This window comes from Pleurodeles waltl, chromosome 5 (genome assembly GCF_031143425.1).
Source record: "Pleurodeles waltl isolate 20211129_DDA chromosome 5, aPleWal1.hap1.20221129, whole genome shotgun sequence".
NCBI lineage: Eukaryota > Metazoa > Chordata > Amphibia > Caudata > Salamandridae > Pleurodeles > Pleurodeles waltl.
Window position 1 is genome coordinate 1,553,099,919 of NC_090444.1, and position 19,872 is coordinate 1,553,119,790.

General features: G+C 43.1%; 1 protein-coding gene across 26 annotated transcripts in view; it reads right to left on the reverse strand.

Moving 5' to 3' along the window:
- MYT1L (myelin transcription factor 1 like) overlaps window positions 1-19,872 on the reverse strand; it is a 1,206,615-nt gene that overhangs the window by 28,077 nt on the left and 1,158,666 nt on the right. For 24 of the 26 annotated variants that reach the window (XM_069235880.1, XM_069235860.1, XM_069235873.1 and 21 more), the window contains one exon: window positions 18,749-18,811. The exons of the other annotated variants lie outside the window; for them this stretch is intronic. In XM_069235880.1, coding sequence (XP_069091981.1) covers window positions 18,749-18,811 — 63 coding nt within the window. The remainder of the gene's footprint in view (window positions 1-18,748; window positions 18,812-19,872) is intronic. 26 annotated transcript variants of the gene reach the window in all.

Here is a 19,872-nt window from a genome sequence, read left to right on the forward strand (position 1 = left end):
TCTGTTTTACACCACTCTTTGTGGGACCATTTTCCGCTATCATCCTACCGTGGCATAACTGGCATCACAGTGAGAGTGGATTGTCGTATTTGTGCTCAATGTAGCTAATTTCATTATATAATATCAAAGTTCTAAGTGCAAAACACAGAGGCATACTATTAAAACAAGGTTTAGAAATCGCCGATTAAAATCTTCAGAACTTTCATTTTTGAAAGTGCTTGACAGAAAATGTTTGCATAATTTATTTTTCTGGGTCCTGAGGGATAGTTGCATTCCCCGACATTTAGTAATGGAGCTTAACTAGGTTTCTTACTTTTAAATGTAAGGTGCACGATTGGGGAATTCATTGTGCCATTTTATAATGCTTGTCCAAACAGACAAAAAGAAAAACTCTTAACACAGCTAAACAGTTTGTATTTACTAAAAACGTATTCTCCAAGAATTTGTTAACTTGTGATTTTGACAATCACCTAAGTTTGATTTGAATATATTGAATGCCACTGCTCGATATTAACTAAACTCCTTTGACCTGAACAAATAAATAGCCACGGCATCTATAATAGCTTTGTTATTCGTCTTGAATTATTTCATATATCTGCAATATTTTTTATGTCCTGCAGAATTGGGTGGTGAGCTTTGAGGTACATTGTGCACAGAAGCGGCTGCTTGTGATAATGCTTCGAGGGGCAAGAGGGGGCCGCATGGGGAGGGGATCGTGCGGGGGGTGGGAATAATAAAAATAAATACAAAACAACCCACTTACCAGCCCACTTATTTAATCTGTGTTCCTCTCTGCCTCTGTGCTTCTCTGATTCTCTATCCACCATGGGAGAAGTGGCTGGATTGGTCTGAGCAGCCTAAAATGCCACTCAGCTGGAAACTGGGAGCCTGCACTGGTTCTTCACCCGGGCTGTGCAATACAGCCCAGGTGGGGAGTTCTAAGGGGCAGACTTAAGAAAAGTGGCGCTGCACCACTTTTCTTGAGCCCCTTAGCGTCCCCCTACCACCACCAAACGGCCCCCTATGGCGCAGGTTAGGGGGCAATAACGTCAGAATTTCTGGCGCTATTGATGTACTGTTCAGGGTTAGTGCCAAAATTTTGGTGCTAACCCTGAACAGTACATAGGCGCCCATTGTAACCAATGGTGTGTCCCCTTAAAAATGCAGAAAGAAATGGCGCAAAGAACCCTTTTTTTTACCCCCCCCCCAATGGAGGAATTCCCTCCTTCCATATTTTATGCCTGGCACAGGCATAATGTGGCGCAAGGGGTTACAAAATGCAGTAGACCACTGTGTAAATCTGGCATGGCAATTTTGGCCTTGTTGGGCCATGTTACTGTTAAAACAAATGACACTAATGGGGCGCAAGGAGGTGCTAGGCCCTCTTAAATCTGAGCCAGAGTTTCCTCAATGGCCATAACCTGCGCTCTCTCTGCCTCTCTGGTCCCACCCTTCACCTCTGCCTTGTACTGAGAAGCGCCGATGGTGAGTTGACTTCGTGGCCAGGTCGGGGATCGGCACTGGCTCTCGGAACCAAGAAGCTGGAAGTTGTAGTCTCATTTTCCCCCCACCTGTCTCAAGTGCTCCTCAGGTGGCAGCTTCAATGCTGGCCCTAGCGGGGATGATGAATAGCAAAATGGCAAATGCTTTTGCTAATTCATCATTGGCCTTTTCATTAAGGCAATGAGCAATAGCTGCCATCCAGGATGTTTCACTGGAATCGCTGCAATCAGGTGCTGGCCGACATAGGATTTGTGAAAAATGTTGGCTTATATCTTGGAGTACCAGCACAACAACTGAGTAGTCTTCAAGTAGTCCAAAACACCGCAGCTTGACTCTTTTTGAACCTGCTAATCAGAGCAAGGATGTCCATCCCAGTTGCGGGATCTTCACTGGCTCGTAATCAAAAAAAGAATTCTGTTTAAAGCAGTTCTAACGATAAAAGAGGCCTTGTACCAGATGGGTACGGTCTTTCTCAGGGCACAATTTCGTTTTTATAACCCACAAATGTTTTTTAAATCAGCTAGTAAATTGTTAGCAGCAATCCACCAAATTCAACGAGCCAGAGCAGGAGAAAGATCACGGGCATTTCTAAGAGTGGTGGCATGGAGTAAACTTCCATTTGAGCTTTGAGACCTAAGCAACGTTGCAACATAAAAACAAAAGCTTAAGACCTGGCTACTCGTGCAAGACTGGTTGTCCTCTATGTTCTGTGTCAGACCTGATGCAACGTGCTGGGACACTCTTAGGAGTAGCTGTGTGCGATACATCATCATTACCATAATCAGTACTTTTGACCTATATGGATCATTGTGATTTTCTTAGCAGTGGCCATATTGTTATAAGAAATAGAGGAATTCAGATTCTAGTGTGGATACTTGATTTCACATTTGTTAGGAAAATAATGAATAAATATGAAATGTTCAGAATTATACTATGAAAATCCCAATAATTTGCAGTCTCTTTGGATCATTCCTTCTCGTGGGGAGGGGGCCCAATTATGTTGGCTAATGTGGCATTACCCTCTAAATTTAACAGTATAAGAAACAATCAGGAAGGGTTAATAAACATTCAAGCTGAAACTATGCTGCCAGCTAATACAGACCCAATTTTGACAGATATTTGTGCATGTCAGCACCATTTATACATGTAAATGGGCTTATTTCTAAGTGCACGGAAACATGGAAGGTGAATTTTCACCCACAAATTAACCTGTCCATGGACAATGTTACCTCATTATAGTGTAATATGATACATGGGTAAACTACTCCATTCAGTTAAAGTCGGCATTCCAGTATGGGACAGGCCTAAAAATTTTGAGGACACCAATGATATTCACAAATGTTTTGCAATCCCGTTCCCACCCTGGAAACATCTGTGATTGACTTCTGGAAAGAGAAGTATTAAAACTAATCCCAAGGAAATGAGCTTGCAAAACCCCCAGTATGGGAGGGAGTATTGAGGAAGAAATGTATTTGTGAGGAAAAAAGATCCTAATTGAGAAATATGTACAAGTGCACAAATGCAAACACAGTCATTTGCAAATTTTTATAGTATTGAAAACTGTGCATATCGAAAGCCCTTCTTGTAAACACAACTGGGAATTCACATAGCCTTTCCCTATCAGGTTTCTGTGAATACCCTTGAAAACTATGTTTAGACTGAAATGTGGAAATCTGTGACAAAGTACACGTGTGGGTGATGATTTGAAAATTTCTTTGTGAATTGGACACTATGCACTCATATTAACAACCGTATTTTAGCTGTAGATGCAAGTATTTGACAGATTCTTTATCAATGGTGCATTTTATCGTCTATACTATTTTCTCACAATGTAATGTTGCAGTAGCTATTTTGTTCTATTGATTGTTTTACTTATTCACTGTCATTTTGTCTTTCCTTCTGTCCTCTCTGTCCCTTTACATTGCTTTCTCTCCATACCACATGAGGTCCCTAATCTGACCGTCAGTGTTTATTTCGTGCATACCCTCTTTTTAAGTGTCAGCCTCTTGCTTGTGATTAGATGACTTGTTGTCTAGCTAATTTGTCTGTTTTTGATTCAGTGGCTTTCCTCCCTATTCTTGATGCTGCTACCCCTGATCCCCCACAGGAGAATTTTGGTTTTACACTGAATACTACCACTTCAAAATTTTGGGGATGCTTTTTTTCTATTTCGGACTCTATGGGAAAGCACGTGTCCCACCCCCGACTTTTCATCTTCCACTCACCCCTATTTTGACTCTCCCTTCCCCCACTCGGTGATGCTATCATTCCACTGTTGGGCACTGTCTTTTGACTCACCCCTCCCTACCACACTCTTTCTCTGTCTGTTTGTTAATTTTACTTTAATTTAATTTTATTATTCATAGTATTTTTTATGAGGAACCAGGTGCTACAAAGTGCTGCCATGCTGCTAACGTCCTTTTTTTGCTTTTCACTCCATTTCCTGTTAACTTTTTTACATATGAATTTATCCTTCTATAAGTTTGTTCACCATATCAGAACATTTAAGTAAAAATGGGGCCATTCACCATGATGCATGCATGGGCATACGTCACGATGCATACGTGACATGTATAAGGTTTGTATGCATGCATACATGTTGCAATGCACGCATGCTCATCAGTGGCCATCTTGTAATCAGTTTTCTTTAATAGAAGATGTCTCTTGATGAATGTGTTCACAAAAGATAGGCAAAAAGCACTGACAAAGCCAATAGCTTGCCCTTTCAGAATGGAGACGTAAGGGGTTTGCCAAAGATTGTTACTTGAGTGATTCTTGCAGTCTCCATCTTCTTTCCCTCTTTCCAAATTCCTACACTCTCTTTATCTCTCCCTATATGACCCTTTCACTCTTAATCTTTTTCACATTGTTATTTAGCTTCTGCCCCACCCCCCCCGTTCAAAAGCATCTCTTGCTTTCAGTTGCGGTCATATTACTTAGCTTTCTGTCTGTCTTCCGTTCTTGTAGAAGCCAAAAGTCTACAAAATGATCTTCAGCTTTTTAACAACAATAGCCAGGGCCCATTTTTATACATTCATGCTTCTGGGTTGCATGGTAAGCTTCACCTCATGGTGACTACACCATTCTGTGATCATCATCAAGATCAGTTCTTTGCATAGCAAGCAGGTATGTAATCAATCTGAAGTCTATTTTTCCCTGTTTATATCTTAGTGCAAAATACATAGATTTATAATGTTGTATATTGTTTGAGGGCTCCTGTTGCCTTTTTGGGGTTTTCCATTAGATTGGACAAATGACAGGAAAGGTTCTTGCTAATAAAGCAATTAACTGTAAGCCATTCAAGGTCATTGCACTTAAAACAAAATGGTGTAGACATTTTTATCCAGTCTCTGGATGTTAAATTACAAGCGGTAATGTCTGTTTTCCAAAGCATATTATATTTTTACTAAAGGTCCTTCTAACCCTTTTAATGTCTTAACCAAGTTAATATGTCTTGGTAGAAATTGATTCTCTAAACATCACTTAACATACAATTTATCTCAATGCAAATCAGTCCTTAGAAACTACATGTAAAGTTATATCTCTTTTTTGTGTTTGGATCATATTTGGTTCTTTTGTTTTAAGTGAAGACAACAGTACATGCCATTATTAATATTATAAATATATAAAATTAGCAGTTAGGGGTAAATTGGGATTATTTATAAATTTGGTTATCTAATATACACTTTGTTAGATCTTACATCCTTGGTGTGGGTTCCCCTATCTTTTTTCTTTCAGACCTCCTGTTTTGCTGACCTCGTTTTTTTTCTGGCTTTAGGACTCTGGGTACTTTACCACTGCTAACCAGTATTATAGTGCAAGATGATTAAAACATGGTAACATTGGCTTATCCACAATTGGCATATTTAATTTAATTATAAGTCCCTAATTAGGTGCACTACCTGTGCACAAGGCTGGCAAATTAAATGCTACTAGTGGGCCTTCAGCACTGATTGTGCCACCCACTTAAGTAGTCCTTCCACATTTCTCAGCTTTGCTTTTGCAGAGCCTGTGTGAGAAGTTTTAAGATGCAATGTTGACGTTGCAAGTTAACCCTCTTGCCAGGCCCAAATCTTCCTTTTATATACACGTCACTCCTAAAGTAAGCCGTAGACAGCCTATTCTATTTGAAAAGTAGGACATTTACTTTTAGGTTTCACATGTCCTAATAGTGAAAGCTCTTAAATTCATTTTTCACTTCTGCAAGGCTTATAGAAAAGTAATTTCCAATATGAAGAGATGGAACCTCCAAGTTCGGTGTCTATGGAATCATAATTTAAAACCAGATTTCAAATTGTAATTCTGAAAATGCCATTTTTAGAAAGTTGCCACTTTCTTACTTTAACCGTTTGGTGCCTACTGCCTGTCTCAAATACACATCTGGGGTGGATGACAGCTGGGCTTGTGCAATCTCTCTAGACAGCCACACGCAAAGGCAGTTTAGGTGTGACTGATGGGCCCTCCACTGCCTGATGGCCATCCTGGGCAAGATGGGAGGGAGGGACTGACACCAACACCTGAAAAGACACAGAAAGGGCTCCATGCCCCCCCTGTAGTAAGTCTGGAACCCGGGCACAGCCTTTGTGCACTTCAAAGGCCTCTTTGAAGTCTCCCCTACTTCAAATGCACCTCTGGGTATAAGAACTGGACTTCTGACCATACCAACTCAGTACACATCTGTACCTGTGGATACTCTGCAAGGAAGAAGGACTACTGTGCTGCTAAAAAGGACTGTCACTCTGCTGGACTACTGCTCTGCTGCTCACCTTGCCTAGTAGTGAGAGAGGGACTGGACCTGAATCTCTCCAACCCAGACCAAACTGACTCCAAGGGCTTGCTGGCTTGCCTCCTGTTCTTCTGAAGTCTCAGGGACACAAAAGGCTTCAAACTCATCACCTACAGCACCTGGGCTCTGCCATCTGAGAATCTTGCCATGCCAAGTGGTGCCAATCCAGTTCTGGACCCTTGAAAGTGGGTACAAGGTGCTGTTTCAGTCCCAAATCCACGTATTGATGCCATCGTGCCACTCAGAACTGGCGCATCTCCCTTGACGCTCCCTCATTACCACTGCTGCGAGGATCCAGGACACTGCAACACCATTGACACATTGCTGCTGCTGATAGGAATGAGACACTTCATTGCCAACTGTGCCATCCATTACCTCCATTTCTGATGCATCTCTGATTTTGTGTAGCTCGTTGCCTCCTTTGGTCCTCGTATGCTGTGCTCAACGTGAATGCAACTCTGAACCAAGGCACTTCTTTATCAGGTAAAGGCTGGTCACTCTATCCAATCCATGCCCCATCGCGGTCTGCCTGACTTTCCAGAACCCTGGTTGGCACTTTATACTTCTGAGCACTTCAACTAAGTTTATTCTTTAAAAAATCATATCTCGACTTCTACTTATTGGATTCTCGTTGTTTTGGTCTTGATTGGTATCTTTGTGTGTGGTATTTTCACTGTTTTAATGTTTGAAGTGTTGCACAAATACTTCACACATTGCCTCTTAGGTTAAGTCTAACTTCTCTGTGCAAAGCTAATAAGTTAATTTGGGGTGTTTGTGACTTACCCTGACTAAGATTATGGTTCCTGCTTTGTCTGGGTGAACAAAGACAAGGCTTGAAGATGTACTCTTGCATAATTTTGGAGCTGGTGACTATACATTTTAAAAGGTAGATATCTATAAGAGGTGGAGCTAGGAGTAAAAAATGTTTGCACATTCAATATGTCCCCATGTAGGGAAGAAGTTATACATGGTACACAGAAGTTATGTAAGAATTATGACTAAAATGTCAGCCACCAACAAGGAATATCCTGCCTAAAAATCTGTTGCTGACTTCTAAAACTGCTAGTAAAACTGCAGTGGTGTCATACACCTCCATGCCAAGAAGGGGGTCATAATAAATAGTAGGTTTCTGGTCATTTAAAAAAATATCTGCCAACCTTTATATGATGTAGTAAGGTGAGGTACCTTACAGTGCTATTAACTTCTAAAAAGCAAATATCTTGGATAATGCAAGAAAAGATCACTCTCTTAAATGCCACAACCATTCAAAGCCATAAATTGTTATTGTTAAATGCACTATTTCCAAGATAAATAATTAGCTTCAAGTCCACTGTCTGAATTCTTGTAGGAAGAAAGAATAGAATGCATATTATTTCTCATGAAGGTCCACTTTGCAGAAATGAATAACATCTAGTTACTAAATGGTTTATATCATAGGGCTCACACAGGGTAGCACAGTTCCCAATAAAAAACATCTATGGTTAGTCTGTTTAAAATCTGTTGGAAATCCAGACATTTCCAGGTGTAAACATGAAGAAAAGGTACATTTTCCGAAAAATATATTTCATCAACTAGGGGATTAAGGGCAGTATAATGTATTCAACTAATGCAAGAGGCTGTTTTTGTATTTCTTATTCTGTCTAATTAACCACCATCCTTGCATTCAGATTTAAATAAAGTGGTACTTTAAATTATGTTCAGTGATTTGAGAAGATAAGAAAGTAAATGATTATAACTAAATACAAAAAATTAAAAGCAATTCCATGCTAGAACTTGATTTGTATTTGATTTCAAATTAGCTTAAGGGGTTCTCCTATGTGTGAATGCGGACTGAGTATACAAGGGCCAGGTGTACTAAATTTCATGCCAGTTACAAACCTTCTGATTCGGTAAATCAGAGAGTCTGCAACCAGTAAAAACATTTTCAACTGTACAAAAAAAACGTATGATTTAATGGTTACCAGTCTGGTATTTGGAAGAGCATGTTTGGGTGTCCCTTCCAAATACTGAGTCGATACCCTATGTATTAGTTGTTTGCAACTGGAATTACAGTTTCCATCTCCCAAAGTGGGGGTCCTAGCACATTCACAAAAGCAAAGGGGACTGGGTGGCAGCTTCATGAGGAGTAGTCAGTCTTCTAGAAGATCACTGCCAACTCTCATTGAAGTTCACCTGTAAGGAAATCATGCTCCTTTGAAAAAAATGTTTTCAGTTTTAAAATGCAAAGACATTCATGGGTAGTTTGCTGTACCTTGGAGACCACTCTTCCAGGTTTGAAGCCAATCAGAGGGAGTTGCAATTTGGGACCTGCCTAATGAATATTCATTTGGAAGGTAGTTCAGCGAGACCCTCCAAATCATTATTTTATGAAGTGATCTACTAGTACATAAGTCTGTTTGCAAACTAACTTAGTGGTCATTACAAGGGCGTGCGTAAATTGTGACCATTTTTTTGCCATTACTCTTTCATTACATATTGCTCCTGTTTACCTAAGATATCTTTCAGTCACTTTTCTGTTTGAGCTTAACAAATTTCTCAGATAGGCGTCAAGAAAGTTTTGGAGAAACAGACAAATAAACTCTTCTTAAATTCAAATCTTTGTTTTGTTCAGAAGTATATTTCTCTCTATATTTCTCTCCCATAATTGCCCTACATCAAGCAACCAGCACTTCATATTGATATGATAAAACTAGGAAAAAGCTGACAATAAAATAGTGATCTTTTCTTACAACGTAACCTGTTTCAAAACTCTAGGTATATATATATATATATATTTTATGGAAAAAATCATTAGAGCCTTTTACAGAAATAAAACAACCTTATTGTGTTTTATTTGTATAAAAATGCAGTTGTTTTTGTTGGTGTTATTATTGGAAATTACTTTGTAACATCCCGCACCACACATATGGGGTAGAAACCCATTTAGTACCACCAAACTATATACCTGCCAGTAAAAGCGCAGAGCACTCAATTGTCTCCAATGGAGTGCCCAAACCTTCCAATGTTCTAATAAAGGTGAGAAGGCCAGTGGGAGAAACAGGGATATAAACAAGAGAGAGCAGTTCTACATGATAGAAAAGGAGGAAGGCCGTTCTGAAACAGATGGAAAATTGCAGATAAGGATAGGTAAACTACAGGTGCAGGGAGAAGGTGAGAGAGGCAGTATTTGAGGAGAGGTATGATGAGGCAATGCTCAAGGAGAGATGAAGACAGCATGAAGAGGTAAAAGACGAGGAACATCTACAGTGTTGAGGACAGTAGAAAGCTGAATTGGAAGATACTACAGAGAAGCTAAAAGGTGAAGGGGTTGAGAATAGTGGGGAGATTGAGATTACCCCAATTGGAGGAGAGACAAAAGGGCTCAAAACGAAGGTGAGGAAGAGAGGGGGAAGATAGCCAATGTATCATGAAGAGGTTATCTGCGGTACACGTTAGTGACAAGACCAAGTAGAGTTTAAGCAGGAGCAAGTTTAAGTATTTAGCTGAATCAGAGCAAGTTATAAGCATCTTAGGCCAACTAGTAGCATCTTCTAAATGGAGAGAAGTACTTAAAATAAAAAAAAAAAAATTATGTAGAGTTTAATGTGTTTATCAACCATATATTTAGAGTTTTGAATAGATTTTTGTTTTAAGGTAAGACAGACTTAACTTTTAACAGTTTAGAACTGTTTGTAATCAAGGCGTAAAGACATAATCCTAGGAAGTACTGAGAAATGTACAAAGATCAAGAAAACAATCTGTACAGTCTCCAACCTTTTCTGTAGTGAGATCTACTTCTGATCGGTGAAAATCAATGTGAGCTACTGAAGGTTAAGGCACTTGTGCAGTGTTACTAGACACTCCCCACCCAGCTCACTGACTAGGTCTAATGTCCATACAGCCAGAAGCTATGGTTTGAACATAATACTTTTTACCTAGGGGCGCTATGACAGGGCTGACGTGTCCCGGTGAGAGCATGGTCTTGTGTGAGTATGAATGGGATGTGTGTGAATCGGTGAAAGAGAACCTGTGTCATATGTACTTGTGGCGCAGAACATACCTTTTCCCATATGTGGAACTGTATATTTATGTTTATAACTCAAACATACAGCCATTTTTTAATGGGAGAATTTTAAAGTGCATATTAATTAATGTTCTGCAAAAATCGTTATAATAAGGAACATTTTTCTGCACTTTAATTGCACAATTGTATTTTGCAAGTTTGCGCAGTTTTTTGCGTCAAAAAATGACACAAATGCGGCGCTAAGAAAGTATAAATATGGGCCTTAATTTTTAATTTGTGCCAGTCTTCTACTTGCTCCAACCTATATTGGTTAATACATTAGACTGCTCAAATTTGATAAGGAACAGTAGCTGGAACTTGACACTCTCTCCTTAGTGTTCAGAAATAAAACAAATATAATTTAACACTACACAAAAGAAGATTTTGCATGCCGAGTAGCAGGGAATTTAAATTTAGAGTGACCGGCAACCACTGAGTCCAGGGCTAACTGCCAAACATCAGGACCTCTCACTTTTGACAAAATGACACAGAAGGATGACTTTCATGATAGCCACCATGCAATTGCGTTTTTAAAGCACATCGTGAACTTTCATTTCTCAGTCACCTGATTCTCTTCCTCACTATTGATATTGGACAGACACCATTTGCATATAATGTGACTTGTGAAATAGGTTTGACAGGTAAATGTAGAAAGGCTGTTGAAGTGTGACCTTTGGGTGTGTCACATGGTGGGGCCATTCAGGCAAGAGGGGGAGCAAGTGGGTTGTCATTGTGTTTACGTCTGTCACTAACTTTGTCCTTTTAACATATTATTGATGCAATTCCTGACAGTGGGGGATAATCAACAGGCTCCTGCAGGATCAAGATGTGAATCAATTAAAACTTTCAGGAACTTTGTTAAGGCATGACATCAAAAGCAAACAGAACAAGGCAATTAATGTTTTAGGATGCTGAACAATATGTGGGGGTTATTGCAGTACAGCACTAACACCAAGTGGAGACTTTACCAGAGCTGCATTCTGGCCACACTCTTGTATGGATCAGAATGCTGGCAGGTGACCATAAGCGACATCACCAAACTAATAGCCTTTCACACAAGTAACGTGCAAAGAATCTTGTGCACTTTCTGACCACGAACCACCTCCAACCATGAACTGCTCACCAGAGACAAGCAAGCGATCACTATGAGAAGTAGATGGAATGGATAGGACATACCATCAGAATTGAACAAAGCTCCATCACAAAAGCATCTCTCTACTAAAACCTATAAAGCAAACAGAAGAAGGCCAAAGACAAGGTTGGGGAGAACTGTGAAAACACACAAAAAAAGCCCTGACCCACACCTGCCCGCCGTACAGAAACCTGCTTAAGACAAACAGAAGCAGAGGTCCTTCATAGCAGTCCTACATGCCAGCCTGCGCAGTGGGCAATAGATCAATAGCTCCTATTTTGTTGAGGCTGTGGATAAAGGTTTGGAGACTGAATTTGATGTCTGTAAGATAAAGATCGTAGGGATGCTAGGTTCTGCTGTTCCATCACTGGCTTTGGTTCACCTTGGTGATTTTGAGATGTGTTAGTACTCTTAACAGCATGAGAGAGGTGATAGCTGTTGTTGTTCTTGGTTGTGCATATTAGGTATACCCATTGATGTGGGAGGCAGACTCACAAGCTATGCAATTTACATTTATAAACCTGCCTATGATTTCACATTATGCTTGTGAACTCTAAATCCTTAAGACACTAACCATACCATTTAGCGATGACTTGCCGATATTTCCAAGTTTTGCTAAATTACACAACACAAAATATTTACTTCCTTGGGCAAGAAAAATGAGTGATTATGGATTCCTAGAGTAAATGCTTTATTGGAACCACAGAGTAGATAATCTATTCAAATGTTTTCCTGCAGAATATGTACATTGAGTATGCATAAATCGAATTAATGATCCAATAAAGTCTAATGAGGAGGAACTTCCACGCTGTTGCTTATTGTACTCCCTTTCATTTAACTGATGTGAGATGCTAGAATTCAAAGCATCTCAAAAGACTGTTTAGCCTGAAAATATCCAAAGTATTATTTTTGTGTTAGAGCCACTAATAGCGTCACCAGTTGAAAATATTTGACAACAGGTGGTTGGTGTACTTAGGTCAGCGCGGTTCTTAGAGTTTTGTTGTGTCTACTCTGCCTGTGAGTTGTTATGTTTGCGGCATGGACAGGTCCAAATGGAAGGGGGATCCTCCACCGTTCAGGCCGCCATTACCCCTGTGTGGGGAGTGAGAATGGTAAGCCCCTGACGTAAGGGGCAAGGCAATAAAAGGGACAGCGAGTTTTAGGCACTGGTGTCCTGACATACTTTTATGAAGTGTTTCCCGCATAACCCAGACTGCGGGAAACACAACAAACTGGCGACGAGGGTTGGTGGCCCCACCCTCACTGCTGCACCATTTCGTGGCCGGTACGGTTATCAAGCATAATGAGCACACCATGCGGCAGCGCTCCTGTCAACACAGCGGGTGCCTTTTTCTCCGGCGAGCGACGGCCCCCTTTTTAATCTTTGCTGGCCTGGGGGCTTCGCAGGCTGATTGCCGGCATACGGACCTCAATGCACGTCACCATGAGCGTGCCAGCCCCTCCCCCATTGGGCTCCTTGTGCTGAGAGGAGGCCCGCTTCTCCCTCCTTGGCCTGACACACAGCTGCCATGTGGAGGGCTGTGCCTGGGGCTGGTCTGTCCTGAAGAGCTCCTGATTATATGCAGGGAGGCTCAGGCTGTGCTGCTACCATACTTCACCAGCCCCCAAGAGTGGTGAGCAAGTCAAGTGACGACTACAAACTTCGGTGGTGGTTTCCACGGTCACACTCTCCCGCAAGGCTCACGCCACCCACTACTTACCCTGCTGTGGATCTTTCAGGGTGGCCCACAAGGCTGTCTTTTCACAGGTGAGCAACTGTCAGGTGTGGAACAAGCCACCGGGAGGTGTGTAGTCATTGCCTGTGGTGCACGATGGCATCCATACCGACGCTGTAACCCTTCATAATTGACAGCCCACCGTCAGCCCAGGCAGCGAAGTGGAAAGAATGGGTAGAGAGACTGGAAACGTACTTCGCAGCTGCCGCCCTGGACAATGATCAACGCCGTCCAATGCTCTTACATCTGGGAGGGGCGGCCATAGACAAGATCAGTAAGTCCATCACAGAAGAAGGACCCCCTTTCACGTACCAGTCACTGAAGAGAGCACTCACAGCCGATTTTGAGCCGTTAGCCAGCCCAGATTATGAAAGAATCCTCCTACTTCAGGCTCGACAACTCCTGGAGGAATTGGTAGATACATTCTATGTGAGACTGAGGGAACTGGCAAGCACCTGTACCCTACCAGATGCCGAGGGTGAAATTCGGGCCGAATTTATACAAGGCTGCTACTCTGTCAAGCTTAGGGAGAACATCTTACAAGTCCCGGGGATGTCAATGGCAAACATGCTCACACTGGGGAGATCCAAGGAGCTATTGAAGGCTCGCGCAGCTCACATGGAGGCAGCCCTGCAAAAACCGATCAAGACGGAACCCGTGAATGTGGCCACCACGGCCTCAAAGGATCAAAAGAAGTCACATGTAAAGTCCAGTGTTACGTCATGGGCATGCTACACGTGCGGAGGGTCCTACCCCTATCAAGGACAGTGCCCCGCCCAGGGGAAACGGTGTGCAAATTGCAACAAACCAAACCATTTTGCCAAGGTATGCAGATCCACTTCCTCCAAAAAGGCAAATCAACACAAGACGGTGCAGGCAGCACAAATCCACACATCGGATGAAGCTGATGGGAACATGGATGATGATAAATCAGAAGGGGTGTCATGCCCTTCATACATGCCATGCAACCGGGAGGCAGTCTTAAGAAACAAATCCCAAAATGCAGCATAGTGGTGGGAGGCAAGCCAGTGGTGGCACTAATAGACACAGGAGCTTCGATCAATATTATGGCCCTCCACGTGCTGAAGAACCTGCAACTAAAAGCGACGCTCTTCCCCACCACTGCCAAAGTATTCACGTTTGGGTCATCCAGTCTGCTTCCTCTAGCAGAAGTGTTCACGACGTACATCGAGCATGACGCTCAAATGGTCAGGACCAACATCTATGTTACCAAGAACGGGTCTGGCATGCTAGTGAGCTGCCGGACAGCAGAACAGTTGGGGCTGGTGTCGTTTGCATTCAGTGTACATCAAGAAAACATTGAAAGTTAGATAGCTGAATATGCTGAGTTACTCGATGGAATTGGATGTTTGAAAGGCAGATTAATATATCTTCACATTGACAAATCCATTCAGCCAGTGGCCCTGAAACACCACCGGGTCGCTTTCCATCTGCATCCCAAAGTGGAGGAGGAGTTACAAAAACTGGAGACTGCAGGTATAATTGAAAAGGTGGAGGGACCCCCTCCATAGGTCTCGCCGATCATGGTCACCCGAAAGCCCAAGCAGCCTGGGGAAGTGAGACTCTGCATGGACATGAGGCTACCCAATGCAGCAATCCATTGTGAACGTCACCTAACACCACCATTGATGACATCGTGGCCGAAGTGAGTGGATCCAGGTGGTTCTCAAAGATGGATCTGAGTGCAGGCTATCACCAGCTCATGCTTGACCCAAAGTCCCGAGCAATTACCACCTTTTCAGCTCACGTGGGACTCAGGAGGTACACCCGCCTCAACTTCAGAATCTCCAGTGCTGCAGAAGTCTTTCAGGACACAATCAGAGGCATACTAGTGGGACTGGAGAGTGTCATCAACATCAGTAATGACATACTGGTACACGCCCCCACCCTAGAAGGGAATCTTGACAGAATGCAAGACACATTCAATCGTCTCCAAGAACATGGTCTCACACTGCACAAAGAAAAGTGTGAGTTTCTTTGAAATCACATTGCTTTCTTTGGCTACCATTTGTCTAATAGAGGGATAATGCCTGACCAGGAGAAGGTGTGTAACATTCAAATGGTGCCTGCCCCCACCTCAGTCACAGGTGTCTGTATCTTTCTCGTTATGGTCATGAACTGGTGTCCATCATGGCTCCTCCCCGCGAACTGATGAAGACTAACACCCCCTGGGAGTGGGCACCTGCCCAGAAAGATGCTTTCTGTGCCACCAAGAAGGCGTTGTCAGCTCAGATCATGCTCAGGTACTTCAATCCGGCCAAAGAGTCGGAACTAGCGGTCGATGTGAGCCAGGTGGCACTGGGCGCCACTCCATCGCAACGTGGTGAACAAGGTGGTGGACCCCGGTGGCCTATGTTAGCTGAGCCCCAATGGAGACTGAACAAAGATGCTCCCACATTGAAAAGGAGGCCATGGCCGTTCACTAGGGTTGTCGCCATTTTCACCTCTATCTATACGGCCAGCTGTTCAGGGTGGTGACAGACCACATCCACTTCTCCTCCCAGGATAGAGAAGTGGGTTCTTCAACTACAGGACTATCAGTTCATGGTAATCTATCGCCCAGGGTCTCAAAATCCAGCAGATTACCAGGCCGGTGTAGGCACAAGAGGAGGATGAGGCCGAAGCCGTGGAGGAATATGTTCGGCTGGTGGTCGAGCGCTCCAAACCACTGCCAGTGTCCATGCAGGAGTTCACGGAGGCTGCCCAAGAGGATGAATACATCCAACTTGCCATAAGAGGTGTTCACACAGAGAGGTGGCATGAAATGGCACACAACCTATCTAGATGGACGGAAGAGGTTGGACACACTTTGGCCACCCTGCATCAGGTCCGGCACGAGCTGTCAGTGTCACCAGAAGAGTGTCTGCTCTGGGTACTGAGGTTGGTGGTTCCCTAGTCCCTGCAATCCCACATAGTGTAATTGGCCAATGCTGCTCATTAAGGAGTAGTCAAGACAAAAGCCAGACTTCGGTGTAAAGTATGGTTCCCAGGACAGGATCGCTACGTTGAGAGAGAGGTGCGTCTGTGTCACATCTGCCTGGTTGTGGGTTCCTCAGAACCCCCAGTCCCGATAATCCCGGAACAAATTCTATCCAAACCGTGAAAGCGGGCAGTGCCGACCTAGGGAGTTTGCCTGACGGCCATCACATGGTAGTGGTCATTGATGACTTTTCCAAATATCCTGAAGTGGAAATACTGGACATGACCACGGCTGGACAGGTCATCCCTCGGTTGGAAAAGGTTATGGCCACTCATGATCTCATTCAGGAACTAAGAACGGACAATGGCCCGCCCTTTTCTAGTCAGGAATTTGCATACGACCTCGCAAGGCAGGGGGTTGTCCACAGAAAAATCATGCCCTGCTGGCCTCAGGCCAATGGCGAGGCTGAGCGCTTCTCATGTGGACCTTGAATAAAGTACTGAGGATAGCTGTGGCCAATGCCCACAATGTTGATTGTGCTTTATACGCATTCCTAAGGGAATACCGACTTACCCCTCATACCACCACCAGGATAGCGCCTAGTGCTCTGTGCATGAATAGACCAGTAGAAGACACCATTCCGCCGTGTGATGTACCTACAACCCTGCAAGAGAAAGCCATGGAAAGACTGTGCCAACGCAAGTCTGCCAATGACCGAGTGTCATTGAAGAGGTGAGCGAGGTCTGTACCTCTGCACGTGGGTGACCAGGTGTTGGTTCGAAACAGACATCCTGGTGGGAAGTTCAGACTCCTGTTTAAGATGACGCCATGGACTGTGGTGAGGCTAAAAGGCACCCTGGTCACTGCTCAGAAGGGCCACGGATCGGTGACAAAAAAATATATATCGTTCTTCAAATGATATTGATCTGACACTGCCACTGCTACTACCGACATCTTACCACCACCCATTGACTCTGATGGCTGGGAGTCGGGGGCCAGTGGCCTCGACACTTCGGAGCAGGAGGTCCCTACACCTAGAGGAGGGTGTGTAGAAAAGCAAGAGGGCCCCCACGGGACCATACAGGAAGGATGTGACAAAGATCGTCTGGCAGAGATGTTGGGACCAAGTGGTATGACCGAGAATGTGGTGCGTACCCCACCAGGGCTGGCTCCGAGAGATCCCACCTCTGTCCAAGGCCGCTACCGTCCAGTAAGCTACAAGACTTCAGAGTGACATGATGCAAAGGTGGGCGGAAATGCCAAGGGAGCGGTGAAGAAGTGTTTAATGTGCTGGACTCTGAGTAGACATTTCAGTTCGGTGATGAAAAATGTTTTGGGTGTTCACATTTTTTTCTTTGTTTTGTTTTCTTGTTTTGTTTGGGGTAAAGGAGGAAAGTTATGTTTGTGGCATGGACGGGTCCAAATGGGAGGGGGATCCTCCCCAGTCCAGGCTGCCATTACCCCTGTGTGGAGAAGGAAAATTGTAAGCCCCTGGCGTAAGGGGCAAGGCAATAAAAGGGATGGCGAGTTTTTAGCGTGCCAGTCCGAAACTCATGCTGGTGTCCTGACATACTTTCATGAAGTGTTTCCCGCGTAACCCATACTGCGGGAAACACAACATGAGTAAAACATGTTCAGTGTTGTATAGAAAATGATTCACCCAGGTTGCAGAAAGGGAGTGCTGCCGATCAGTAGTAATGAAATAAATATGAAATTCACTTAAATTAGGAGGATGTTTTTAAATATTTACCATTTACAGCTGATGTGACAAGCTTAAAGGCAAATAGAGGACAGCCCCATGATAGAACAGATTTACTTGTGTTTGACAGAAATACATGCAGCCTGCATAACAAGCAAACTACAACCCTTCCAGCTATAAACGCGCCGCTGAGCGTCCTAGTTAGTTGTGAGATAGCAAATAATCCTGAAGACATGCCCATGGAGTCTCTCCCAGTTGGACACAGCAAACAGTATCAGTCTCCTGAGTTTGTGTTTTAGGTTCATGTAGTATTTAATACCAGGATACAAACAAGCATCGCTTTGATACTGGTTCAGACTATCCTGGTTCATACATAAGTCTTGAACCACAACATTACTACTCAGGGCTAATCAGACAAACAGTTGAATTTTCCTGTCTTCTACTTTTGCGCGAGAATCTCTCCAACTGAAATGGCAACATGGCTCAGGGCTCTGGTTACATGCGTATTGCTGACATCTGTGTGTGACCGGCCGTTAATTAGTTTTCATACTGAAAGGACTGATGAAACCATTTGTCCTTCTTATTTAGATACTTAGAATTTTGTTAAATTGTATAATAGTAACACCTCTTATTTACAGCACTTAGACATGGCAAAACTGCGATATTAAGCGATATGTATAAAACATGTTATTTTCAGTAGCAGTGTTGGTTTATAGATACCATAGACTTCTCTGGCAGGAAATTTAAAAGTTTAAAAACCCTACATGGAGGTTCACACCTACGTTGAAGTTGATAGATCATGTGTGCTTAGCATGTACAATATGCATAAATGATCCTTTGTGAGCGGGAAAAATGTGTTAACGTCAAGCATGTCAATTTATAGAAAGGCAAATGTATTTCCTTATTTACCTTCTATGTGAAGCATAATTTCCAGTAATATGTCCAGAGCCGTCACAACCAGGGGTGGGACACCTACAATTAAAAATATGGATGAGGTAAGGTGCTAAGAAAAAGATGAATTGCTGTTCCAAGCATTATTTGGCTTTGATTCAATTGGATATATGTGTATGTAGTAACATACATGCAGTAGTAGTACATTGTGTAACATCCTGTATAGCTGCACGCTGCTACTGAACTGGCAGAGTATCACATTATAGTGATATATCTGTTCAGCTACATTCAGTTTAAGTAAGTAAGCTTATCAAGGCAGGGCCAATTGAGGTATTGTCATAATAGCCCTGAAAATGTTATTTCCCAGAAAAATAAAAATGTTACACCATGTCATTGTAAATCACCTGTGCTACTTGTTATTTCTGTACAGAATGTGTGAATCAGCAGCACACATTCATTCAATACACACCCATTCAAACAAGATTTTACTCATACATGTTGTGGTTCTAGCGTGTGTGCATCCTTCACTCCACAACTGATTTACTATCTTAGTTTCAATTTCGACCTACTCACTCACATTTGAAGGTCATTTGTACCATCTGTCTTGTTTCTTATTGGAAAGTTCATCACACACCCGCACATTTACTGACACACTTGCAGATGAACACAAATTCCCAGGCACATGCACACTCACCTGAGGACACTCACTTGCATCTACCCTAACACATGCAATCACACAGAAACATAAATACGCCTATGTTGGACTGGCATTTCAGACAGTCTGACACTGCCAGATCGGACATCTTGAAAGGGTATGTGTATGAGCAATGGTTTTTGGTTGAGTCATGGCCCACAGAACCAAATAAAAAGGCCCACGCACTAACCCTTTCAAGCCGGCCTCTCTTATTGTGCCAGGCTGCCAGAGGTGGCTCCTCCGCTAAGGCGGAGGAGCGTCACCCCGCTGGATTTTTCAAAATGGAAAAATTTAATGATAGTAACGTGCATTACGTTATTATCATTTTATTTTTCCTTGTAGTAATGGCCGGGGCTGGAGGGAGGGGGCCGGAGCAGGGCTATATGCACACAAAGTGTATATGTCTGTTTGGCTGGCCGTATTGGACATCCAAGTGGAGAACATGTGC